General features: G+C 32.4%; 1 protein-coding gene and 1 pseudogene across 1 annotated transcript; one reads left to right on the forward strand and one right to left on the reverse strand.

Annotated features, from left to right (window-relative positions):
* The first annotated feature begins 203 nt into the window (after positions 1 to 203).
* Positions 204 to 27,006, forward strand: LOC140957435 (uncharacterized). Its single transcript, XM_073414681.1, has 5 exons — positions 204 to 672; positions 11,102 to 11,179; positions 11,414 to 11,701; positions 26,767 to 26,835; positions 26,933 to 27,006. The coding sequence occupies exons 1-5, from the start codon at positions 573 to 575 to the stop codon at positions 27,004 to 27,006; spliced, it is 609 nt and encodes a 202-aa protein (XP_073270782.1). The 5' UTR covers positions 204 to 572.
* On the reverse strand, positions 4,603 to 7,195 carry LOC140959838 (pentatricopeptide repeat-containing protein At2g41080-like; annotated as a pseudogene).
* Positions 27,007 to 27,603: the final 597 nt, after the last annotated feature.

A 27,603-nucleotide genomic window follows, 5' to 3' on the forward strand; every position in this document is an offset into this window, starting at 1 on the left:
TGAAAACTTTAAGTGTCATAGAGTTAAATTATTTAATTAAGTTATTTTAAGAAGTAAAGCTCACATGTGATTTACTAATTTACTAGTTATAGTATATATGATATATTTATGCTAATATTGTTATGTGTGAGTTAATGAAATGAGATACATTCCACAGCAATGCATGCAATATCACGGCATAAACAGAAATAGAAAATAATAAATCAATATGCATAAAATAAGCTGTAATCATTAATTAATTCCCATGAACTTAGTTTTATTTAATTATTTGTAAAATACATACATGTGATATCAAGCCTTGAGTATGTAAATTTGAAATATACAAATCATGGCCTGTAAAATATGAAGCTTATTCAAGATAGATGATGCTTGAATATTTATTTATCCGGTTTCTTTGGATAATCCAGGACATGGGAAGTCTTATTGCTTAGCATTTTGCAAGTAGCATGTGGATTAGAACTTGAAGATGATCCAAACAGGTTTAACGACGTCGAGGTGGTGGTGGTGATCGGCAGAATATTGGATTCGAAAAAAGTTCTGGAGGAAAATTTGGAGGGAATGGTACGCAAAAAATGAATGGTGGAGGTGGGGGAGATGGAGGTGGAGGTGGCGGTGATGGTGGAGATGGGGGAGATGGTGGTGGAGGTGGAGGAGACGGTGGTGGAGGCGGTGGTGACGAGCGTGGCGGCGGTGGAGGTGAGCAAAATCTTGTAAAAATAGGAAAATTTGGTATACAGATAGTTGCACTAGAAGTGTCTAATGTGGTTAAGAGCAATGTTAGAACCCAAAATGTGAGTTCTGTGATGTTCGCCATGGCCGATGAATGGAACTTACGAATGTCCGACGGTATTTATAGACTTTATTTATCCTATTTTTAATTATAATAAATAAATAAATAGCTTAATTTTCTCATAAATTAAGAATTCATTATTTATCATAAATAAAACCTGATGCATGTCAACTCTTCACTTCAAATAATTTTCATGTTCTATGAATTTAGATCTTTAAATGCCTTGGTTTACTTCATCGATCCATCTCAGGTCAATAAATTTGTCTGGAAAATGTAACATTAGACACACACACACGTACATGTGTTTTTGGAGTATCAAGTATTAGTTTCGATGCTTTGATTGATTTAACTTGTACCGATTATTTTTGCAACTCTATATAATTTGAGCTAAATAATTTAGCAAAACATTAGAATCAATAACGTCTTTCATGTGTCTCAATTCATAGATAATTTCAAGAAAAATTTTAAGTCATAATTATTGAGTTCGGATATCTAAAATCAAGCTTGTAAACATCACATAATATTATAATTATTTATGTCAAACAAATAACTGGCTGGAATAAATACGTTTTTAAAAATATATTATTAAAATAAAGATAAAGTTATTTACACTCCACTATTTGTTAATCGTACTTCAAATCTTTCTTTTATATTAAAACTTGGCAATAATGTTAGAATTTGTGAACGTATTTAGAAAAAGGATGAACAAACACTTTACAAATTTTTCTTCTATAGACTTTGAGAACCTCAACTTTTGTTAGCATTCAAGATTAAAATCGAACTTTTGAATGCATGCAGCACACAACTTTATCAGATAAATGTGCAGAAGCAATCCAATTAAAACTTAGTTAACCAAAGGCTTATCAAAATCGGAAGATCAGAGTCAGTAAATAGATACAGTAAATGAAGTGCTGAAAAGAAATAACAAAGAGAATTGTTTATGGAAGTTCGAATGTTTCTTCGTGAACCAAATGCTTATCTTTGAATGTTTCTTTGTAATTTTTAACTTTATCTTCGCAATATTAGTATGCACATAAAATGTTGAATCTACTATACGCAAAATTCATAATTTTTTATATTGAACAAAATATTTAATAAAGAATAATTTCGTATTTAAAATAACTTATTTAAAATGACATTTGTGGGCATTAATATTTTTTCGAATAAAATATTTTTATAGGTTGTCTTTTTTATTATAATAAATACAAATATATACTTAAAAATTTGATGCAAAATGAAATTTCATTTAGATAAAAATACTTTTGGATGCAAAATTTTCTCAATCGAAGTTTAATTTTCTAATTTTTATTTAAATTTTATATGCTTCTTTTAATTTATTTTGTGTTTTTATATTAAAAAAATATGATCTAATACGAAAATCAATTTCATTATCTTTTAAAAAAAATCGATTACACCAGGATAAATTCATACTTTTTCAATCTAATTCTATTTTAGAATGCATTCATATAAATCATAGTAGAATAATTCACGGATAGGAGAATATATAAACAATAATATATTTATAGATAATGATATATCAACTTAATTAAAAAAAGATTTATAACAATATATTCATTTAAAATAAAAAGAATATAGTAATTAATTTTAGGAAAAAATATTAATGTATATTTGTGTTTCAACATTTGAGAAACTATGAGAAATGTATTAAATATGTGTTTTTAAGCAAATACGTGACAATGATACATATTGCATATATATGTTAAGAATGTTGTTTAGTGTAATCATGAAATAGGTAAAAATTACATTTTCGTTTATTTTGAGTTCGGAAAATAAATTGTTACAATTGTGTTTCGAATCTAAAATTTGAGTTCCATGGTGGTCGTCTTGGCAGATGACACTGTAAATGTGAGTCGATGTTTATAGACCTTTTCTTATCCCGTTTTAAAATTAATTTTTCATTAGTTTTTCTCCTTTGTCGTAAATACTGCTTGATGTATGTCAACTCTTCCCTCTAAATAATTTTCATGTACTGTGTTCTATGAATTTAGATCTTTAAATGCTTTAGTTTACTTCATTCCCCTCTCAAATCAATAATGTGTCTAGAAAATATTATATACACACCAACACAAGTATGTGTGCGCTTATTACATGAATGTATGCATACATGGGTCATGTTTGTGTATATAATATATAGTTTGGATAATATGACGTAGTAATACAGATTTGGAATATCAGGTAACAATTTTAATGATTTTTTAATTAACTTATACTTGTTATTTTTAAAACTTTGTAGTTTGAGCTAAATAATTTAGCGAAACGCTAAAATTAATATCATTTTTAATATCATGTGACCCAATTCATGGGGAAAAAAGTGTTTCACTTGGAAGACAAATTTTAGTCATAATTCTTCAGTTGAGATATTCCTTCTCTTGCTTTTGATATGTACACATCANTCTACAATAATCAGAAGATCATTTGACTAATCAACGCATATCAGTTGATGTCTCATGTTGTTCAAGAATGTCCTCTAAAAAGAAAAAGACATGTGTATGTTTTTCTCTCTCATGAATCAACTTTTTATNCAATAATCAGTTGACTAATCAACGCATATCAGTTGATGTCTCAGGTTGTTCAAGAATGTCCTCTAAAAAAAAAGACATGTGTATGTTTTTCTCTCTCATGAATCAACTTTTTATATACGATTTATTTGCTATATTTGAATAAATGCTAATGAGCATGAATTGTAAAGTACCGTGAAGGGAAAGGAGACAAAAGTCAGATTTTTTTTGTCGACTACTAGTATAAGTTGAACGTTGAAGAAAAAGTTAACGTTGGTAGAATTCAACTTTNGATTTGAATAAATGCTAATGAGCACGAATTGTAAAGTACCATGAAGGGAAAGGAGACAAAAGTCAGATTTTTTTTGTCAGCTACTAGTACAAGTTGAACGTTGAAGAAAAAGTTAACGTTGGTAGAATTCAACTTTTTAAAGACATGATTCAATACCGAATAGACTACTGAAGCTTTCATAATTTGCCTCATCAAGATCTCCAGAAGTTTGGACTTAGAGTTCTAATAGCAGCTCGATCGCTTTTGTTGTTGAGAAATTTACTAGGATTTTAGTGTAGGCATTAGATAAGTCCTAACTAAAATGAGTTTTTGTAAGCTATTGTAACAAACAAAGTGTGACGCCCAGAGCAAAAGATCCTAGGACAATATATGGTCCACGATATAGATGGTTAATACCTGAAAGAATAAAACCCCACCAATTACTTGGAAACATGAAAATTAATTAATCGATCCATATCAGAATGGGNCGACTTCCAGAGCAAAAGATCCTAGGACAATATATGATCCACGATATAGATGGTTAATACCTGAAAGAATAAAACCCCACCAATTACTTGGAAACATGAAAATTAATTAATCGATCCATATCAGAATGGGAGGCATAAAATTGAGGGTCACACAAGTATTGCTTTATGTGTTCTCATTGAGATAATCAAATTCAATTTGTTGAATCGATGAATCATTTGGTTTGTAAAAGAGTTTATGAGGGGATTTCATATTTGATTTTTTTTTTTTGAGGAACATATTTGAAAGTTTTGATATTTAATATGACTGTTAAAATTGTTGTGAGAAAATTGTGACTGCCCAAATTTTGTGAAGATGCTCCAAAATTGCTCAGCTTACGCAGCTGATGGAGCAAATGCAAGAAGGATCGTCTGAGAATGATGACATAAGCATGTTGGAAAGACTTGTCTTGGTATAGTAGGGACAATTATCGAATCTAGGACGTTACAGTTGGTATCAGAGCCGACCTCTCTTAGNGATGATGACATAAGCATGTTGGAAAGACTTGTGTTGGTATAGTAGGGACAATTGTCGAATCTAGGACGTTACAGTTGGTATCAGAGCCGACCTCTCTTAGTACGGTGTGATTCGTCGAATAAAAGCTTCTGCTTCCTCCAAACAGCCCGCTCTCCCTAGGAGATCAACTATGCAGGTATGGTGTTTAACTTGAAGCTTCAGTCCATACTTATGCACCATCAACTCGAAAAAATTCAAGTTCCTTGTCTTTTAATCCACAATGACTACAAGAATAGAGTAAGCTCAAGAATGTGACATCATTCGCTTCCAGTCCTTCAAGCTCCATCCAGTTGAATAGCTCAATAGCCTCTTGTCCTCTTCCATGAAAACCATAAGCGACCATCATTGAGCTCCACAAAACGTGATCATCTTGAACTCCTTCACTCTCCCCAAAAATGGTAACAGCATCATCAAAACAGCCGCATCGTGAATACATACTAACAAGGGAAGTAATAACAGAGACAACAGACATTGCCCCAGCTTTTATCACCTCTACAAGAATCTTCTGGCCCTGCCCAAGAGTGGCCAGCTCAGAACACGAGCTGATCACACTTACAAAGGTGATCTTGTCAGGCCTAAACCCAGAGCCGTACCTGTGTTGAATAAGGCCTGAAACGAAAATTAGAAAATGAGCCCTCTTGTTGCAATAATAAATACAAAATACAAATTGCAAATAACAAATATACTAATAAATATATAAATATATCAAAACCAATATATTACATTAATAACAACTCAATAAATATTTAAAATAACTACATAAATATTATTCGTCTAGCTTTTTAGAGGCGAAAATATTTTTCAAATATGTGTAATCCAATTGTCAGACCATTTCTTTCTCAATCGATAACATAGTTAGTATATTTAGTCTATTTTGCGACATTGTTGATCGAAGATAATTCTTGTAGAAACCACACTTTTAGTCTTTATAATTGTAGAAACTACAAAATCAAATAATTCTTTGAGTCGAAATAACAAACTACAAAATCAAAGGACAAAGAAATCCCAAAAACAATGAATTTTATATTTCAACGGTCCACACATCCATGCTTTATTTACAATTTATTTTATTTCTTTAGTACTTATTAATTACACAAGTCGTGCATAATATTTATATAAACTCATAATTCAATTATAACTCATTCAAGAATTTAAATAATGCGATGCGTACTTTAGTTATATATTTAATTAACTTGATTCTAAGCACATTACAATGTCCATATCGCAAATAAATTTTATTTTTAGTGAGGATCCTTTGATAGATAAATCTACAAATATAAATATAAATGTGTATTTATAAAGAAGAGTTGAAATGGAAATAAAGCATAATTCATGAATAAAATTACTTACCTTCATGCTTAAGAGAAGCAAGAGACTGTAAATTTTATTTGTTGAATAGGAACAAAAATTCAGGTTGAGATTTGGAGTGGTTTATAGAACAAATAACATATATATATAAATTTGGGCCCCTTATTGGGTCGGGCCCTGAGACAATTGCTTGGTTGGTCTCATAAGAAGTCCGGCTATACCTAAACCCCACCATTTTCATTATATTGTATTGATCCAGTGCACCCATAGGACACCCATTCTGCACCATCCCTGCAATAAGTGTGTCACAAGCAACGGCATTGTGAACTATCATTGAGCGAATCACATTTTCACCTTCTCTCAAACTTCCACACCCCACATACATATGCGCCAATGAACTGCCAACAATCAAATCAAAATCCAGCCCTGATCTTATAGCATAACCATGTGCTTGCTTTGCTCTATTCAAATCCTTCAGTCCAGCACATCCTCTCAAAATGCTCCCAAGTGTGTACGCGTTAGTTACAAACTCACAAACATGACCCCTCCTTGTTGTCCTCAAACATGATCAAGCCTGTAATAATCGCATTCCATGTGCCTGAATTCCTCTCACCCATTTCGTTAAAAACCTCAATTGCAGCACCCAATTCGCCATTCAGTATGTATCCTCCAAGCAAGATGTTATAAGACATGACATTTCTCTGGGGCATTCTGTTGAACATATTGACAGCGGTTTTTAGCGTGCCTAGTTTGGTATAAGCATTAATCACGTGGTTGGACCAGAACTTGAATCTCGAACGTCCTCCAGTAATCATGATGGAATGGAGCTGACGTGCTACGAATAGCGAGCGGTGTTGGACGCATGTTTTGAGGAGGCGGGAGAAGAGAGATGAGTCCGACCAGAGAAGATCGAAGACAGAGGCCATTGCTTGTCTGAAGTCACATTTGTCTCATGTTTCAGGTGCCCTGTTCCAAGAGTGGATGATGACTCGTGATCAACACTTCAACATTCCATAAAATTCAAGATAAGTTGCAGATATCTGCTTACGGTTTATATTTTTCTTGTGTTCAAGGCTCTTACATAACAAACCTCTTCTTCACAGGAAAAAAAATATGTTTTTTATACCTACATGTAAGGTTCACATTTTTTTATTAAGTGAATTCTGTATGTGGATAAATAAGTTCTTCCTTAAACCATGAAGCCGCACAATGAATCATCGCCCGCTTTCATCCTCGTCCTCCAATGGGAGAGGATGTTACATGGTGATGTCGAGATGTCCAGCGAGTTAATTTGTGACTTGAGTTTTCATTGATTCTTATGTAAAAAAAAATTATTTATTTTATGGTTTTATCTGTTTATAGTATTTATTTTATCTGTATACTAATGCAGACTGCATAGATAAGATCTTTCAATATGCGTAATGTATATTCTAAACTGGTTCTTAGTTGATTCGTCGCCTAAATAAAGATAAATGTCCCTTGAGCTTGAAACTAACATATGTGATTTAAACGTCATGTTTCATTAGTAANGCTCCCAAGTGTGTACGCGTCAGGTACAAACTCACAAGCATGACCCCTCCTTGTTGTCCTCAAACTTGATCAAGCCTGTAATAATCGCATTCCATGTGCCTGAATTCCTCTCACCCATTTCGTTAAAAACCTCAATTGCAGCACCCAATTCGCCATTCAGTATGTATCCTCCAAGCAAGATGTTATAAGACATGACATTTCTCTGGGGCATTCTGTTGAACATATNCTTGGCTTATTACCGATAACATGATTTTACATCTATATTATATATGATAGTTGAGCTTATTAGAGACACCAATTTTTTTTTCCCCCGAAATCGCCCTTGTATTATATTTGGTTTCATGTGTATAATAGTAATTTTATATTATTCTCACCAAAGTTTTCCTTATTTTTTTCTCGAACTATTATAGTTATTTTTTATGTAAAAAACCATAGTTAAATTAAATATTTGAGAAAATTATTTTTTATATAAAAATCATAACAATACTAATTATTTCAAAAATAAAAATATATTATACTTATAATAATTAAAAATAAATGTCATCCATTTCACTGTGCACAAAAACTTTTGTGATAATGTTTCACGAGTCAATTTTATGAGACGAAACTCACATTAAACCCGACCCATGAAAAAAAAATACTATTTTTATGTCAAAAATATTATTTTTCACTTCAGATATTGATCGGATCGATTCGTTTGACAAATATAGATTTATTAAACCATAGCACAAAAAGCCTATTCTTCACTGTGAGTACTTTTATTTTATTTTCATTTTATTGAAAAAAAAACTAAATGTCAAAATAATAATTTGACATACGGTATATTCGATTTGATCACTATTTGCTCACAGTGAATGTGGACGGGGTTTTCAAGAGACCCACTAAAAATTACATTATCTATGTCAAATATTTAGACCTACTATGAAATGATAAATGATGTGATAATAAATTGAATGATAGAAAGAATAAAACTTATTTTAAATTTTAAGGATCTTGTTTAATTGAGTTGATGAGATTACATAGATAGATAATATTATAATTTTTAAAATATTTGAATAAAATGTGAAATAGTATTAAATAAATAATATGTCTAATTTTTTTTTTTTTTTAAAAAGCAAACACCCGATATCTAAATTGTAGTGATTTTGCTTTTTTATGGAGTAACTTCGAAGATTCAATCAGAGCAGGTGAGTTTCTCCATTTCTCCTCGCGCATTTTAGCATTTGTATTCGTTTATGTAGGATATGATCTGCCGTCTTTTGATTACATAAGTTGATCATACTGTTTTGTATCGTAGTTCTCTTTGTTTGTTTTGGTTCCTCTTGTGTTTTCTGGTCGTGGTTCTTTCTTGTTTCTCTTTTCTATTTAAGTTATTGAATTGGTTTCTAAATTAGATTTTGGGAGTTCGGACCACGAAAGTGTTATCCATCCCTTGTTCTTTTGCGGAATGTTTTGTCTCACGTAATCAGGGGCGCATTATGTGCGTGAGCAAGAATGGGCTTTTGTCGGCAGACTCTTGCCCATATATTTGCTCACTTTTTTTTAACATATCACTGTTGAAAAATTATTTTAAAATGTGAAAAAAAATTTGTGTTGAAAATGTGAATGTTGAATGTTGAAAATTAGGTNGACATCACCGAATCATTTGACTTGATTTAATATCATGTTAAAAATTACATTTTTTAATTCCAAACCTTGGCTTATATTGAAGATAAAACTTGGCTTATTACCGATAACATGATTTTACATCTATACTATATATGATAGTTGAGCTTATTAGAGACACCAATTTTTTCCCCAAAATCACCCTTCTATTATATTTGGTTTCATGTGTATAATAGTAACAAAAACCCTCTAATAGAAATCTTAACCTTAAATGCAAATCTTCTATTATCTTCATCTTTTAGCATCCAACCAAATACCCAAAACAACACCACATCTCAAATTAGACAAAAACTTGTGTGAGACAGTCTCACGGGTCGTCAGATCTCTTATTTCGGTCATCCATAAAAAAATATTATTTTTTATGCTAAGAATATTAATTTTTATTGTGAATATCGATAGAGTTGACCCGTCTCTATTTTTATGCTAAGACCGTCTCACAAGAGACATACTCCTCAAATTAACTATTATTCCATCCCCTCTTTAATCACTCTTTTAACATTTTTTGCCGCTGATAACAAATCAATCTTTTAACATTTTTTGCCAAGAGTCGTTGTGGGGTATAAACTAATTGGGTCTGTGAAACGATTGGGCCAAAAATGTTTTAGTCCGGCCCATTTTGGGTCCAAAGTAATTGCCCGGTAAAAAATCAATTTCGATACCTAGGCAGGTGACCTAATTTTGTATCTTTTATTTTTAAAGTCAATGAAAAGACTATATGTCAAGATCATACTTAATATAAATTCAAGTAATATTTGGCTTGTCTTGTGTCATTTTCATNCGTTTAAATTCAAGTAATATTTGGCTTGTCTTGTGTCATTTTCATATTGTTGATAAACCGCAATGATACGTACATTAACGTATATGTATACAACGATAAGGATTTTCAGAAAGTTCAGAATATGTACATTCATGCATAATTGTTAAGAATATCGTTTTCACTAAAATAAAACAAAAAAATTGGTAGAACCTTACATTTTATATCATTAATAGACAAGATTAGTCCTCCAGAATTTGTCTTAGTATTTTGACAACAAAAAAAAAAATTTAATATCTATATATTTTTATAAGAAATAAAAATTTAATATATTTTTGAAATAAGTAAAAATTGCATTTTTAGTCTAATTATGTTTGTGTTTTTACAACTCATTATTAAATATATTTTTACATTTCATCTCACTAGCTTAGTAGATATGCACAAAAGTTGAAATTTTGTTAAAGTTCAATACTATATTTTCTTGCTCAAAAGAAATACTATATATATTTCCGAACCGAAAGCAACAATTTAAATTTTTTTGAGATTTATTTTGCATTGTTTGATGAAATTACAAGTAATATTCTAATAGAGTTATAGTGCAAAATAGATAGTTGTATTATTTTAATGGTGATTTAGATGGAGAGATGAAAAATTTTAAGTGTCATTTAAATTATTTAATTAAGTTATTTTAATAAGTAAAGCTCACGTACATGTGATATACTAATTTACTAGTTATAGTATATATGATATCAAGAGTTAATGAAATGAGATACATTCCACAGCAATGCATGCATGCAATATCACGGCATAAACAGAAATAGAAAATAATAAATCAATATGCATAAAATAAGCTGTAATCATTAATTAATTCCCATGAACTTAGTTTTATTTAATTATTTGTAAAATACATACATGTGATTCCAAGCCTAGAGTATGTAAATTTGAAATATACAAATCATGGCTTGTAAAATATGAAACTTATTCAAGATAGATGATGCTTGAATATTTATTTATCCGGTTTCTTTGGATAATCCAGGACATGGGAAGTCTTATTGCTTAGCATTTTGCAAGTAGCATGTGGATTAGAACTTGAAGATGATCCGAAGAGGTTTAACGACGTCGAGGTGGTGGTGGTGATCGACAGAATATTGGATTCGAAAAAAGTTCTGGAGGAAAATTTGGAGGGAATGGTATGCAAAAAATGAATGGGGGAGGTGGGGGAGATGGTGGTGGAGGTGGCGGTGATGGTGGAGGTGGTGGAGATGGTGGGGGTGGTGGCGGGGACGGCGGTGACGGTGGAGGTGGGGGAGAAGGTGGTGGAGGCNAATTATTTATCCGGTTTCTTTGGATAATCCAGGACATGGGAAGTCTTATTGCTTAGCATTTTGCAAGTAGCATGTGGATTAGAACTTGAAGATGATCCGAAGAGGTTTAACGACGTCGAGGTGGTGGTGGTGATCGACAGAATATTGGATTCGAAAAAAGTTCTGGAGGAAAATTTGGAGGGAATGGTATGCAAAAAATGAATGGGGGAGGTGGGGGAGATGGTGGTGGAGGTGGCGGTGATGGTGGAGGTGGTGGAGATGGTGGGGGTGGGGGCGGGGACGGCGGTGACGGTGGAGGTGGGGGAGAAGGTGGTGGAGGCGGTGGTGACGAGCGCGGCGGCGGTGGAGGTGAGCAAAATCTTGTAAAAATAGGAAAATTTGGTATACAGATAGTTGCACTAGAAGTGCCTAATGTGGTTAAGAGCAATGTTAGAACCCAAAATGTGAGTTCTGTGATGCTCGCCATGGCTGATGAATGGAACTCACGAATGTCCGACGGTATTTATAGACTTTATTTATCCTATTTTTAATTAAAATAAATAAATAAATAGCCTAATTTTCTAATAAATTAAGAATTCATTATTTATCATAAATAAAACCTGATGCATGTCAACTCTTCACTTCAAATAATTTTCCTGTTCTATGAATTTAGATCTTTAAATGCCTTGGTTTACATTCTCGATCCATCTCAGGTCAATAATTTTTCTGGAAAATGTAACATTAGACACACACACACACGTACATGTGTTTTTGGAGTATCAAGTATTAGTTTCGATGCTTTGATTGATTTAACTTGTACCGATTATTTTTGCAACTCTATATAATTTGAGCTAAATAATTTAGCATAACAAATCAATAACGTCTTTCATGTGTCTCAATTCATAGATAATTTCCAGAAAAATTTTAGTCATAATTCTTGAGTTCAGATATCCAAACTCGAGCTTGTAAACATCACATAATATTACAATTATTTATGTCAAACAAATAACTGGCTAGAATAAATATGTTTTTAAAAAGATTTTATTAAAATAAAGATAAAGTTATTTACACTCCAATTTTTGTTAATCGTAATTCAAATCTTTCTCTTATATATATATATTAAAACTTGGAAATAATGTTAGGATTTGTGAACGTTTATAGAGAGGATAAACAAACACTTTACAAATTTTTCTTCTATAGACTTTGAGAACCTCAACTTTTGTTAGCATTCAAGATTAAAATCGAACATTTGAGTGAAACACACAACTTTATCAGATAAATGTGCAGAAGCAGTCCAATTGAACTCAGTTAACCAAAGGCTTATCAAAATCGGAAGATCAGAATCAGTAGATAGATATAGTAAATGAAATGCTGAAAAGAAATAACAAATAGAATTGTTTATGGAAGTTCGAATGTTTCTTCGTGAACCAAATGCTTATCTTTGAATGTTTTTTTCGTAATTTTTAATATTATCTTCGCAATATTAGTATGCACATAAAATGTTGAATCTACTATACGCAAAATTCATAATTTTTTATATTGAACAAATATTTAATAAAAGAATAATTTCGTGTGTAAAATAACTTATTTAAAATGACATTTTGTGAAAATAATTTGGAGGCAAAATTTTCTTAATCGAAGTTTAATTTTTTTAAATTTAATTTTAATTTTATATTCTTCTTTTAATTTATTTTGTGTTTTTTTTGAAAATACATATGATCTAATACGAAAATCATTGCATTATCTTTTTAAAAAAATCGATTACACTAGGATAAATTCATACTTTTTCAATCTAATTATATTTTAGAATGAATTCATATAAATCATAATAGAATAAATTCACGGATAAGAGAATATATAAACAATAATATATTTATAGACAATGATATATCAACTTAAAAAAAGTTTTACAACAATGTATTCATTCAAATAAAAAGAATATAGTAATTAATTTTAGGAAAAAATATTAATGTATATTTGTGTTTCAACATTTGAGAGACTATGAGAAATGTATTTAATATGTGTTTTTAAGCAAATACGTGACAATGATACATAATGCATATATATATGTTAAGAATGTTGTTTATTGTAGTCATGAAATAGGTAAAAATTACATTTTCCGTTGTATTTGGATTCATGGATTTCAAATATATTCAAGTGTATTTTTGTCGTTATAGAGTAGCAAAACAATAAACTTCAAATTCACTCTTACATGTTTGTAGAGTGTTCCATCTTAATCAGGATGTATTTTAAGCTTGAGATCATTTGTAATTAATTCTACTTTGTGTAAGTAAGGTATTTGTTTAATATTTCATCTAATTTTTTTATTATTAACAATAAAAATATAATCGAAATCTAAGTATTTCAAATCAATTCTACCATATGCACCCTTTTAGTGTTTTTTTTGTTTGAGTTCGGAAAATAAATTATTACAATTGTGTTTCGAACCTAAAATTTGAGTTCCATGGTGGTCGTCTTGGCAGATGACACTGTGAATGTGTCGCTATTTATAGACCTTTTATTATCTTTTAAAATTAATTTTTCTCTTTTGTCGTAAATAAAAGCTTGATGTATGTCAACTCTTCCATCTAAATAATTTTCATGTACTGTGTTCTATGAATTTAGATCTTTAAATGCTTTAGTTTACTTCATTCCCCTCTCAAATCAATAATGTGTCTAGAAAACATTATATACACACCAACACATGTATGTGCGTGCTTATTACATGTATGCATACATGGGTCATGTTTGTGTATAAAGTATATAGTTTGGATAATATGACGCAGTAATACAAATTTGGAATATAAGTATTGATTTTAATGATTTTTTTAATTAACTTATACTTGTTATTTTGAAACTATGTAGTTTGAGCAAAATGATTTAGCGAAAAGCTAGAATTAATAACATCTTTAATTTCATTTGACCAAATTCATATGAAATAAGTGTTTCACTTGGAAGACAAATTTTAGTCATAATTCTTGAGTTCAGATATTCCTTCTCTTGCTTGTGATATGTACACATCATAGAATGTTAGAACTATTTATGATTAATGTTAGATTGAAATCCCTAAGTTTTGATGATAACAAACGACATCGAGGTATTTTTGAATACAGTCGTTGTTTAATGTATTTACAGGTTTCGAGCTGGATGTCCTAAACTCAAGCCCAATCGCCTAAAGTCTCTAGTTGGATTGCATATTAATCTTCCAGCTATATATTCTACCGTTAGGTAGTGTAACTTTCTGTAAGCTCAAGCTGGACTGCTCAATGAAGATCAAACTACATATTGGTCTCTAGCAAGTATGCATGTGCATCAAGTCATTTTTCCTGCAAATATCTAGACTAATCAAAAGATCATTTAACTAATCATCGCATATTAGCTGATATCTCAGGTTGTTCAAGAATGTCTTCTAAAAAAAAAGACATGTGTAAGTTTTTATCTCTCATGAATCAACTTTTTATAGGCGATTTATTTGCTATATTTGAAGACATGCTAATGAGCATGAATTGTAAAGTACCATGAAGGGAAAGGAGACAAAAGTCAGATTTTTTTGTCGGCTACTTATACAAATTGAACATTGAAGAAAAAGTTAACATTGGTAGAGTTCAACTATTTAAAGCAGGAATCAATACCAAAGAGACAACTTAAGTTTTTATAATCTGCCTCATCAAGATCTGGAGCATTTTGGACTTAGAGTTCTAATAGCAACTCGATCGCTTTTGTTGTTGAGCAATGTACTAGGAGTTCTAGTGTAGGCATTGGATAAGTCCTAACTAAAGCGAGTTTTTGTAAGCTATTGTAACAATCAAAGTTTGACGCTCAGAGTAAAAGATTCTAGGACGGTATATGGTCCACGATATATGAGGTTAATACCTGAAAACAGAAAACCCTACCAATTACTTGGAAACATGAAAATGAATGAACTTATCCATATCAGAATGAGAGGCATAAAATTGAGGATCACACAAGTATTGATTTATGTATTCTCATCGAGATAATCAAATTCAATGTGTTGAGTTGAGTAAAACATTTGGTTTGTAAAACAGTTTACAAGAGGATTTCATATTTGATTATTTTTTTTGAGGAACATATCTGAATATTTTGAGATTTAGTATGACTACTAAAATTGGGAGAAGAGTGCGATTGCACGAGTTTTGTGAAGATGTTCCAAAATTGCTCAGCTTACGCAGCTGATGGAGCAAATGTAAGAAAGATCACATGAGGATGAGGACATAAGCATTTTGGAAGGATGAGCAAATTAGCGACAGTATTACTCAATAATCATCGCTAATTTATTTCCATTTCACCGATTTACTTCACAAAATACAAATCCTGTGAAGTTATACAACACATTTACTTCGTCATTCAATGTAAACTATGCAGTTATATATAAGATATTACTTTTGCACTTTACGAAATCGATGACGTAGAAGACGTTATTTTACTTCGGCATCGGTCTAATTCTGGATCGGTTTTCCCTCATTGAACCGACCAAAGACTTCGCTAATTTCTCTTCGGTAATAATGCAAAGTAAAATGGTACCCTATTATTTCACGTGCGTTGATAAGCCCAAATCTTATAGAGATTTTAAGGATTTTAATTTATAATATTTGTGCTTATCTAGAATTTTATTCCTAATTATGTGCTTATCTTGATTAATTTTATCATGATTGTAGATTTTAATAAAAGAGAAAAAATAGCTAATTTGGGAGATAATATGATTCTACAAGACTTCAAAGGAAATAAAATATAAAAAAAAAAAGAAAATAAAATATTTTTATGTTTTATTATCTTGAGAATATTAAAGTTTTGGAAGAAAATATGTGCAGATATTGATAGAGATGAAGCCTAATCTTTGAAATTAAATCTCTACAATCTCATCTACAAGTTTTGAAATTGACTTGGGCTTCAAAGAGTGGAGGATTAGGCCCGTGAAGAATTATAAAAGGCAGCATATGTGTACAGAAAAAGAGGAGGCGCAAACAGAGAAACAAATCAGCGCGGAAGAGAGAGGCAGAGAAGCAAGGCGGGAGAGAGAGGCAGAAGTGTACAGAGACGTGAACAGTGAGAGAAAAGAAGAGAGAGGTAGAGGAGAGAGAAGAAAGGAAAGAGAACGGAAGTGAACAGAATGGAGGAGATCCGTAACAGCAGAGGAGAAGAAGAGAAGACGGAAGTGCAGAACAGAAGACTACACGGAAGACAACACTAGGGAGGAAGAAGAGAAAAGAAACAGGGAGAAGACAGAGGCAAAAGCTGGAGGAATTCCTCAACACACACCACAAATCACTTAGAATTCCTTTCACTCATGCTTTATTTTGTTTTCTTCTATTCACTTAAACATAAATTTTCACTTTTGTTTTGAAGTTATGGAATAATTTTATTTAGACTAAGACCATGAAAGGGGCAAACAATACTTTGTTTGATGTTTTGTTTATTTTCAATATATTATTTTTCTTGATTTTAATTATTGATTGATGTTAGTTTAATATTTCTTGTTAATAGCCTGATCAACTATTTGCATGTCTGTTGATTAATTACGAATCGGAAGATGATTGGTTAAATATAGCAACAAAGACGTCATCAACACACACTTAAACCGACTAGAAATAGTATTCGGTTTCAGTGTGCGGTTTTAGGTGAAAACTGAAATTCCACGAAGATTTAATGCATTTAGATCTAATTAAATTCAATTAGAAATAATTGGTCTGTTAGATTTAAATAGGTTTATTAACTCGAGGAATCGTTTAATAAATAATTTTGGGGTTTTCACCGTGTTTGTCAAGAATTTAATAATTAATTGAATTTTAACACGTGTCAACATAGTAGAGTTTGGTACCGTCGTGTGTCTTAGTTATTTATTTGAAGTTTAATCCCTCCTTGATATTTGAATCTCTTGGTTTTACTTGCTATTATTTTATTTAATATTTTAGATTAGTAATCCGCATATCATCTTTTTATTTATTTTGTCTAGCTTAAGTTAAGTGATAAAAATTCTAGTAATTAAATATTAGTCTCTGTGGGATCGATACTTGGACTCATCATCCATTTACTATAACTTGACCTAGTCCGCTTGCTAGATTTATTCCCAACCGAAATCGTCGGTCATGCGTCTAATTCGGCAATTATCTACCTATGACTTCATTGAATATGCGAAGTAAATCAAGGAAATTCTACTAGTGTAAATTTCATTATCATGTTATTTTATTTTATCAACAGTGTAATATTCGATGATAGAATTAAGTTCCGTGCATGTTGAATGTATGCAAACAAATTCACCGTCACAAGGTATTTTTTTTATGAATCTCATAAATTGTTAAATAATCAATTGCATCGTGTTTTAAATTTCATGTTTTCAATTAAATTAAATTCTAACGCATTTGCAGAAAATGAGTAAGTCTTTTGTAAAATGCTCTCGCAGATCTTTATTCGTGAGACATATTAATAATGCTTATATTTACAATAAAGTAAGTGTTAATAACTTACCTAATTAACGTTTTTGGTTAGTTGATAATTAACTTGCAACATAAGATCACAGAAGAGAATTGTGTTAATGCATATTATGTCAATAATCTGAAAACATATAAATTTGTGTTTGCAAGATAAATAATAGCAATAAATATAATAACAAGATGAATTTGAGATGTAATTTAGACTATATTTCTTCTAAGCTTTGCATATCCATTGGTTGCTTCCTTTTTTCTAATTCTGTTTCTTTATTTTTGTTATTTTTTATTTTTACTTTTTTTTTTTTTGATATGATGGTGAAAATTTTTGGGGTCTTGAAGTTCTTCCTTACTAACTAAGAAACTGCCACTTAACCCCTGTTTTTCATCGTTCAATCAAAACCCACACGTACAAAACAATATTAATTATAGCAATTCATACAAAATTATTGATTATTCCACATGCAAGTTGCAACAAATATAATAATAACATAAACGATTGGATCATGTTGGATGCAATAATTGTTTTTGCTGAGTAGATTAATATAAATGTTGTGTTTGAGCTGATATACGTACGATATAAAAGATTTGAGTTACACAACTAACACCAACTATAATTTTTGGTAAAACAGTAAGTGTTCGATCTTACATATCAGCTGTAACAAAACTACTATTTGCTTACTTTGTCTGTGTCCATTTTTATTGAATACATAATTTCTAATAATACTAAAAGTCATTAGCCAAAATTTATTTTGGGAATAATCCATATCGAGTCTCGTAGATAATGAGAGATTGATTTTCTACGTGACAATTGAACGACGTTCAAATTATTATCACAAGAAGGTTCCTCCATAAAGCATTTCAAATTCGGTTTTTAGGGATAATTTTGTGAAATTTGAGACATGGATGGGACATTCTTTTCATAGTAAGAGTTCCAATTCGAGTATAATTTTATTTTATTGAGTTAAAATTTAATATATATCTCATTATAATTCTATATATTATTTATATATATAACATTCGTAAATTTTTTTTCTTCAATATGATAAATCATCTTTTATTTTATAATACCATAATTAAAAATAACACTTCTCGTAAATTGGAGAAAATAAAATTTAATAATTAATAAACCATTTTAACTTGTATAACTTTCAAATATCCATTGCCCGATCGATCATTCGATATTTAAATAGATAAACAAATATCTGGAATTTATTAGGATAAATTGGTATTCAGTCCCCAAAACCCAACTACTTTTGCTCTCAACTCCCTAGTGAGAGAAAAATTTCTCAAAAGTACCAAAATTACCCTTATTCCCTATTTGATTTTAATTGATCTCCACACTTTCGAAATGGTATCAGAGCTATAGGTAAATTTATTTCAAACATAAAATTTATTATTACTATGTAACTAAATGATTGAAGAGGAGAATTTCAGAAAAATTTTGAATTCGAACTCAAGTTCGAGAAAATTAATTTACAAGAAATATTCCAATATTTTGGAATATAAACAAGAGCATCTAACCTTGGTTAGATATCAAGAGCAGCAAGGGTCAATCCAGCACTCTCAGGTAAATTTATGATACAATCTCATAAGTTTATGGAGATAGTACCTGATTCCTCTAAACTCTCGGGAAATCTTAGAGAAATTCAGAAAACAGTACAAAATTACGACAATATGCTATTTTATGTACCACAAAATGTGGAAAAAATCCTTGAAAACCAAGAAGAAATTCTTGAAATATTAAAGGATATTCGAACAAGAATTCAGAAACTATAACAACAACCCAGTTCTGGTAAGAAGACTTCAGAAGGAAAGTTATCACCATCCTTTGGCACAGAACCCTTATTACATCAAAGAGGAAAAGCCAAGGTGAAAGTGTGGGCTCTTAGAATATGAGAGAACCCTAACAAGACTTTTACACTAGTGGAGAAGCACACCTAGTGGGAACAAGGTCAAGGAGAAATCAAATTCCTTTGCACCAAACTCCCTATGGGAAATCTGTTCTAGAACCTATACATCTTTATGGAGTTATGCTTAACCTAGATGTACTAGATTTCAAGAACAGAGAAGATCTCATAGACGACTGGACATCTGCTATGAGAATCGCAGCAGTAACACTTGATCTCAATAGAGAATGATTCATTAAACTTCTGGAAATGAGTCTTATGGGATCAATGAAAATTGCTTGGGACATGACTTCGGTAGAAACTAAAGAGTCAGCCCTAGCCGGAGAATCTCTTAGTGAGATTGCAGGAAGAATGGCTACCCACTTTAAAGCTCAATTTATAGGGGTAGACTATTTTAACAGTCAAGATACAGAAAAGATAAAGAAATATACTCAAGCTCTGTATAGTCTTGAATTACATGATATATGTTTAGTGGATGAATACATTAAGTTATTCACTAAATATAGATGGAATTCAGGGGTCGAAGAAGATATAGCAATGCAGCTCTTCTTCGCCAAGATGCCAAGTCCCTGGAGAGAAATGCTCATAAGGGAATATGTACCTGGAAATTCAGATACATTGGCACGAAGAGCTTCTTTCCTAAAAGGAAAATTGGCATAATGGTGTCATCTGGCAGCATTACAAAAGAATTACAAACGCTTAAGAGGTATTAACAAACGTACTCATTTGTGTTGTAAAGAAAATTATCTTCCAACTATAATTGGAAGTAAACCGCAGAAGCATAAAAGGAAAAGTTTTAGGACTCATCCTTATGCTAGAAGTGGAAGAAGTTCTTGGAAATCAAAAACAGTATGGTCTAGACAGAAAGCCAGATCTTATAAATCTAGACAAAGAAGTGGACCATCAAAAGGGAGGATATCATTCTAGGCATCGAGTACATCTCAAAGCACAGGAAGAACACCTACGAAGAAAACTTTCAGAAGAGCTCATACACGAGCTAATGAAAGTTTCAAGGATTGTAATTGCTGGACATGCGGAGCAAGAGGTCATATCTCGACCAACTGTCCAGAAAATGAAAAAAAGAGGTATCAAACGCTTCGATCCGACTCCGGATATTAAAGAAGCCGTTTATTACAAAGATCTTATTCAGGTATACCGATTTGAGGACATTGCCTCAGATGAAAGTATATATGAAGAAGAATAAGTCTTAAGTCAGGGAGAATCTGAAGGAGCGGAATCGGAATCTGACTGAGGACGAGGTGTTTCGACACGAAACACATGAGGATTTATCTGGATTCTTTAGCCATACAACAATATCTCATAACATAGTTCAAAGAATCATGAAAGAAAATCCTAGTCTACAGAGATATCAAGGATACTCTGCAGGACAGGTAGAAAAGTTCTTAGGAAATCTTGGCCTAAGAAATAGAAAGCATCATCTAATCTATAAAGTCTTCAGAAGAGAAATGGCAATCCCAATGGTACTTACAAGAAATAGAATGGAGATGCAGTTAATTCCTTATGAAGAAATTAAAGAGGAATTACAAAAACTCAAGATAGAAGTGGCACGGACAATATCCTGGATTCATATTGGAGCAATCCAGATCATGATAAAAGCCACTTTTAAAGAAGGTATAGATTCACTCATTGATATTACTATCTGCGATAAAAGAATGGGGAACCTTCAAGATTCAGTACTGGGAATTATCTCAAGAAATCTCTGTGCAGGAAAAATTGTATGAGTTATATATCCAAGGATAGCCTATAACCTGACAGACCGAGATTTCAGCCGAGCCTTGACATTACATCAAAATTTCAAGGAGAAAAGACTGATGAAAGAAGGTAATACGCCATATTCTATTACATATCAAATCTCATATGCTCTATCTAATACACATCATTCAGAATTGTTTATTAGAAATGAGTTCATTGAGATACCAGAAATATTTGGAAAAGTTGCTAAGGCAATTTATCCAGAAAGAGTTGAATTTCCTTTAATCCAGGAAACAGATATCCAAATGCAAGACAAATCGATTCTACAGAGGAATCAAAGTCTTAAATTAGAATCAAGAAGACTATCTTTTCAAGGAGATAGAATTACAAGTTAGAGATGGAAAAAAACACATATCCAAGAAACCCAACAGGAGCCAAAAAACTTTTCCACAATAGGAAAGCTGAGATGCCCCGAAGGGTTGAAAGAAGTCGAAATAGTATTTGATATTACAAAATAGAGGAATCAATTTCTTTGTAATACCATACACTATTTAGAACAACCGATGATAGGAACTTACCAATGAATGATACAAGTTGGAGAATTGGAAATTCATATCACAGGAATTCCAGGAAAAGAACCCGATCAATTGGTTCTTGGACTAGAGTTTCTTGAGGAACAAAAGCCTTGGAAACGTCTAGAGTATGGAATGGAGTTTTATGGCGGATGATAGGATGTGGAAAATCCAATGACAACAAGCTCATTCTCGATATATATTCCAGTAGGAATGTTGTATAAACAATATAAGGCATAATATTTTGCTGCTTATATTGATTCAGGTGCTGGAATTTGTACAGCAAAAAGAGGAGTTTTTCCAACAAGTTTGGAAGAAGAATTACCAAAGATTGTTGGAAGAGATTTTTCCAGAAGAATCTTAATCTTATGTAAAGGGATTAAGATGGCAGAACTCATTATTGGCGGTGCTGGACAAACACCTTGGTACAAGGTTAAAACACCACCAATTTATTTTCATGATACAGGAGTGACATTTTGTTAGGAAACAATTTCCTACAAATGTTTAAGTCATATACTCAAGAAAATGAGACTAGACGATTAGTGTTTACAACTTCGTGTGATAACAAAATCATAGTCCAGACTCCAGAGACTACGAGAAGCATTTTACAGAAAATTGTCAATCCAGTTTCGCAGCAAGCGTGGTGATGAAGGAAAACATCTTAACCCAAAAATGAAATATTCTAGACGGTTTGGAGAAACAATGCTCAAGTTACGAGCAGATAAAGAACTCCAACCAAAAGAAATATAATGACTTAAGATAACTCTACATAAAAATGAAGAAGAGTTTGAATCTAAGGTATCCCTAGAAGATGTCAAGAAAAGGATTAAAGAAAATTACAATGAAGATCCTTTGGCATTGTGGGACAAAAATCAACTCAAGGAGTGCCTTAAGATTAAGAAAGGCAAAGAGTATGAATTTGTCCGTTGCAGGCATATCCCAATTAACATCATTGATCAGAAGGATATGCATATTATAATCAAGGAACATTTGAACATTGGACTAATCAAAGCACGTATGTCACCATATAGTAGTCCAGGATTTCTGGTAAGAAATCATGGTGAGATAAAACGAGGAAAACCCAGATTGGTTATTAATTATCAAGAAATTAATAAAATTCTGGATTTTGATGGGTATTTTATACCTAGTAGAGAACATCTGATCAGTTGCATACGCAATGCAAATATATTCTCTAAATTCGATTGTAAGTCCGGATTTTATCAGATTCGGGTGGAGGATGAAATCAAGAAATTCACATGTTTCTCCACACCACAAGGACATTATATTTGGGATGTATTATCAATGGGATTGAATAATTCACATCAGATATTTAAAAGAAAAATGGATAATCTTTTCAAAGATTATTTTAAGTTCATGTTTGTCTATATTAACGATGTATTGATTGCATCTACAAATATAGAAGAACATATTAAACATCTAGAGATTTTCTCTGAAGTTTGTAAAAAGGAAGGACTGGTTTTATCAGAAAAAAAAAAACAATCATTGCCACAAGAAAGATCGAATTTCTAGGAATAGAAATCGATAAATCTGTAATAATTTTGCAAGATCATATCGTAGAAAAAGTGCAAAATTTTCCAAACGAGTTAAAAGAAAAGAAACAACTTCAGAGTTTTCTGGGAATTGTTAATTTTGCTGAGATGCTTATTAAAAACCTAACAAAACACAGAAAAGTGTTCAGTTCATTACTCAAGAAATATGCAAGATTTATATGGACAAAAGAACACACAAAAGGACTGGTCTATTTAAAAGAGATTTGTAAGAATCTTCCAAAAATGACTATTCCTCAAGATGAAGATGATTTGGTATTGTATACCGATGCCAGTGATCATTGGTGGGCTGTAGTTTTATCAAAGCTCACACCAGATGGAGAACAACCATGCAGGTACTGTAGTGGTTTATTCTCAGATGCAAAAGCCATAAGATGGCATATCAACGAGAAAGAATTTTATGTAGTAAAAAAGGCTTTTGAAAAATGACCATTATTTTTACTTGCAAAGAAATTTACCTTGAAAGTTGATAACACACAGGTAAAAGCTTTCTTAAGGAATAAAATAGAATCTAAACTTGAGAAGGCAAGATTATCAAGATGGCAAACTTTATGTCAGAATTATATTTTTGATATAATGATCATTAAATCTCATGAAAATATTATTGCATATTTTTTAACAAGAGATGGACAACATTGACATTGATGCTATTATCAAGATGCAGAGTTATTTTAAGGAAAAACCTTGAAATGCTTCAAACCGAGTTCAACAAGTTAGCACTGAACGCAGAAATTGAGGGAAGGCTTCAACAAACGGATAAGATAATTGTCTCTGACCGAATTACAGGATGTTTACTGGCATATACTCAGTTATGGTCTGTGACACGAAGGCCTATCCTCCAAGGCATCGAGAAGCCATTGGTTTCCCGTATGGAGTGTTTTCGAGTACAGGACTCTATACCTGGAGCAGGGGCTTCAAATACCCCTAGCACAAGTGTTAAGTCGGGGTCATCTCCAGATGAGTCGGCTAAAACAAAAATTGAAACTCCAGATCCATATCTCGAGTCCTCAAGTCGACCCTTCACCTCGGGGATTGAAGAGGGAGATATCAAACTTAGACCCAATACTGACAGGGGCAAAACTAAAGTTGGTACTAATGAAGCTGCAATTTCTCCATTTCAGGTTTACCAACAGATTTGGGAGAAACTAAACACAAGAATTGTCATCAACCTAGCCATGGTTCGAGTTGATGTTGCAGGAAAATATCCTAGGGTATGGATGAAACAAAATTCATATCCAAAAGAGATTAAAGTCTGGTATGAATTTGGGGATCTTGCCTCAGTTTATACTACTTCACCCTGCTTCCCGGAGATATCAGCCTTACCAAAATGGATACAAGAAGCAGTACATGAAACTTGGACAAACAATGATCATTTGTCCAGAGGAGATATTCTGGAACTGTATTTTTTCAGTACAGCACCAGAACCAGCAGAGAAAGGCTCACACAAAGTCTTTCATTTCATCAAGCTAAGGATGCCAGATATGAATGCTCAGAAATTTATCAAGGACCCTCCTACAAACGAAACACCCCTGGTTTCTTCATTTAATGAAGATGACATATCTACCAGGAGAGCATGAGGATTTTGGGACTGTCTAACATAGATGGACAAAGTCAAGTATCCATTTAAATTCTATCAGAATTCTTTCTGTAAATGGATCTTTCCTGTTGAATACGATGACAGGAAAAACAACAAGCTTTGCAGAAGACCTGTTGGAAAAGAAAAGAAATCTTCTGTTGAATAGCAAGCTGCCGGCAAGTAAAGAAACTCGCCGAAAATTCTGTAATATGGAACATATAGGAAGATGGTCGGAGAACATCTGTCCGGAATGCCAGAACCAGAAAGAGCCGGAGTTTGGTAAAAGGTTCAAGCCGAGATCTGATTGGAAACACTTTACTGACACCAGTACAAGTGGGGAAGGACCACAAGCACGTTTTCCTCGGGGACACAGAAAGCCAAAAATTCTCCGACAAAGTTAAAATGAAAATGAGACCACTCTACTAACAAAAGGAAAGGCCACCATGTGAGTGGGATGACAAGAACCAACAATAATTGGTGAAAAATGACAAAAGAACATTGGATACTTTATCTTTAAAAAAGAATCCAATAAAAAAAAACAAAGAAAACTGGATCCAAAATTATACCTATAAATAAGTGGAGATTGGAACCAGAAAAACACACCAGAACGAAACTTAAGAAAAATGTATTTCACATATCTAAAAGTTTCGAAAAGAAGAATCAAGAAAAACAGAGATCAGCTGGAAGCTCTCGGATGGATAATTAAACATTACAAAGAAAAAAGAGACGAGATTACAGCAGATATATTATAAACTCATCTCTACTGGGTATATGGAGAAATAAAAGAAGAAGAGAAGTTAATTTCTAGATTAATAATCTAGAAAAAGACATTTCAAAATGGAGGGACCACCTCAATGGACTACTCAACCACTACATGGTCCATATACAAGCTGTAAAGGCTTATCAAGATTTGGAATTCGAGTTTCAAATCCGAAGAAGCGTTCTATAAATAAGGCAGGAAGAAGGAAGTGAAGATCATCGAACATTTTCCTCATTTCTTTCAACAGATAAATTGTAATATTTCTCTTTCTAGTTTATGTGTTTTTCAAGTTCGGCTACTATAAGTAGCTAAACAAGTTTCTCCTCCTCTGCAGGAGGTTTCAATGTAATAATAAATGTTTGTGTTTGAATAAAAAAATCTTTGCTCTAGCCCGTCTCATGTATTATTTTCAAAATTTTATCTTTTATTGTACACCTTAAGGTAGGAAACGAATTAAGGTTGTGCTAAGTACTGCTAAAGAAATCTGCGTCAGTAACCATCGGTTGCGATCGTGTGGTTGGATTGTGATGAGTAGTTCGTAAAAAATGGTGGATACAACCCGGTGGTACTCTGGTCAAAAAAATAAAAGATTTAATTTATTTTACGGAAATATGATGAGCCTTTAACTATAAAGAAAAATCAATTAATTAAAATTAAGGTTGAGGGGTATTTTGGAAAGAAGGGGAGTAAGGATAAAGATGTGTTTGAAGAGAGACTGAATGCAAAGTCTCCCAAAAAAAATTAAATTAAATCTATCTGAATCGGCCTTTGTGTTTAAAGTTAGGCCCTCCCTCACTTTTACTAGCCGATTGACCATAATTGAGCTTTATGTTTTAGGCTTTTTGCTCCAAATGAGCTGTGTTTTGACTGAGTAGGACCGGAGACACACACTTTCCCATTCCATTAATTTAAACTTTTTAAAATTCATATAAGTTTGGAGGTATAAATTGTGACACTTGTATAAATAATCTCGGGAGATTCTCATTTCGTTCCAGATCTGGAATGTCTTTTCTTATCTAACTAAGGATTCTTGTGGTTCCAGCTACAGGAGAATCAGGAACTGAGAGCTCCCCCCTCCCCCCTTTTCCGCCCGACGCTTTGGTCTTAAGAAGTAAGACCGCTGGTTTTAAAAATGAGTGATTGTCCTTATCCGACCCTTACTGCCCAACCTGGGAACGGACAGCTAATGCGTTCCACTTATTGAGCAGGGTTCTATGGTCGGTCCGTGACCCCTGGATGCCGAAGGCGCCCTTGGGGTGATCTCGTAGTTCCTACGGGGTGAAGATGATGGAGTCGGTCCATGGATTTTCCTTCCTTTTCTTTTGCCGCATTAACTGAGCAATTTATATATTTAGAAAATACAATGTCCAACTCACACAGATATGTGAATTAGTGATTTTATTTTCCAAATTTTTGTTAATCACGCTCTATTTTTGAATAAATTTTTATTCATAAAATAGGATGTGATTAACGGAAAAATGGAATAAAAATAACACTGGTATGTGAGAATGTTTGGATTCCATGCATGTTATTACATTCTCACTTGTTGGCCTCAACTCCTTCATTTATAATAGTAATAATAATAATAATTCCCACTCCATTTGTATCCGACCTCTATCCTGTTTAATCACAAATAATAGAAAATTTTGGAACATAACACCACAAGATTTATTTTTAATATGCGATCTCCTCATATTTAAAAATTGTCCTAAGCCTATGACTCTATGTTTATGGAAACAATCAAACTTATGTGAGCACTGAGGTGTCACTCATCCATTGGATGCGCAATTTTTCTATATTTCATCACATTCAATGGGTGAGTGACACCTCATCGGTGCTCACATAGGTGTGCACGGTAGGTGTCCAGGATATCAAATAT

Source organism: Primulina huaijiensis, chromosome 2, assembly GCF_012295235.1.
Source record: "Primulina huaijiensis isolate GDHJ02 chromosome 2, ASM1229523v2, whole genome shotgun sequence".
NCBI classification, from domain to species: Eukaryota; Viridiplantae; Streptophyta; class Magnoliopsida; order Lamiales; family Gesneriaceae; genus Primulina; species Primulina huaijiensis.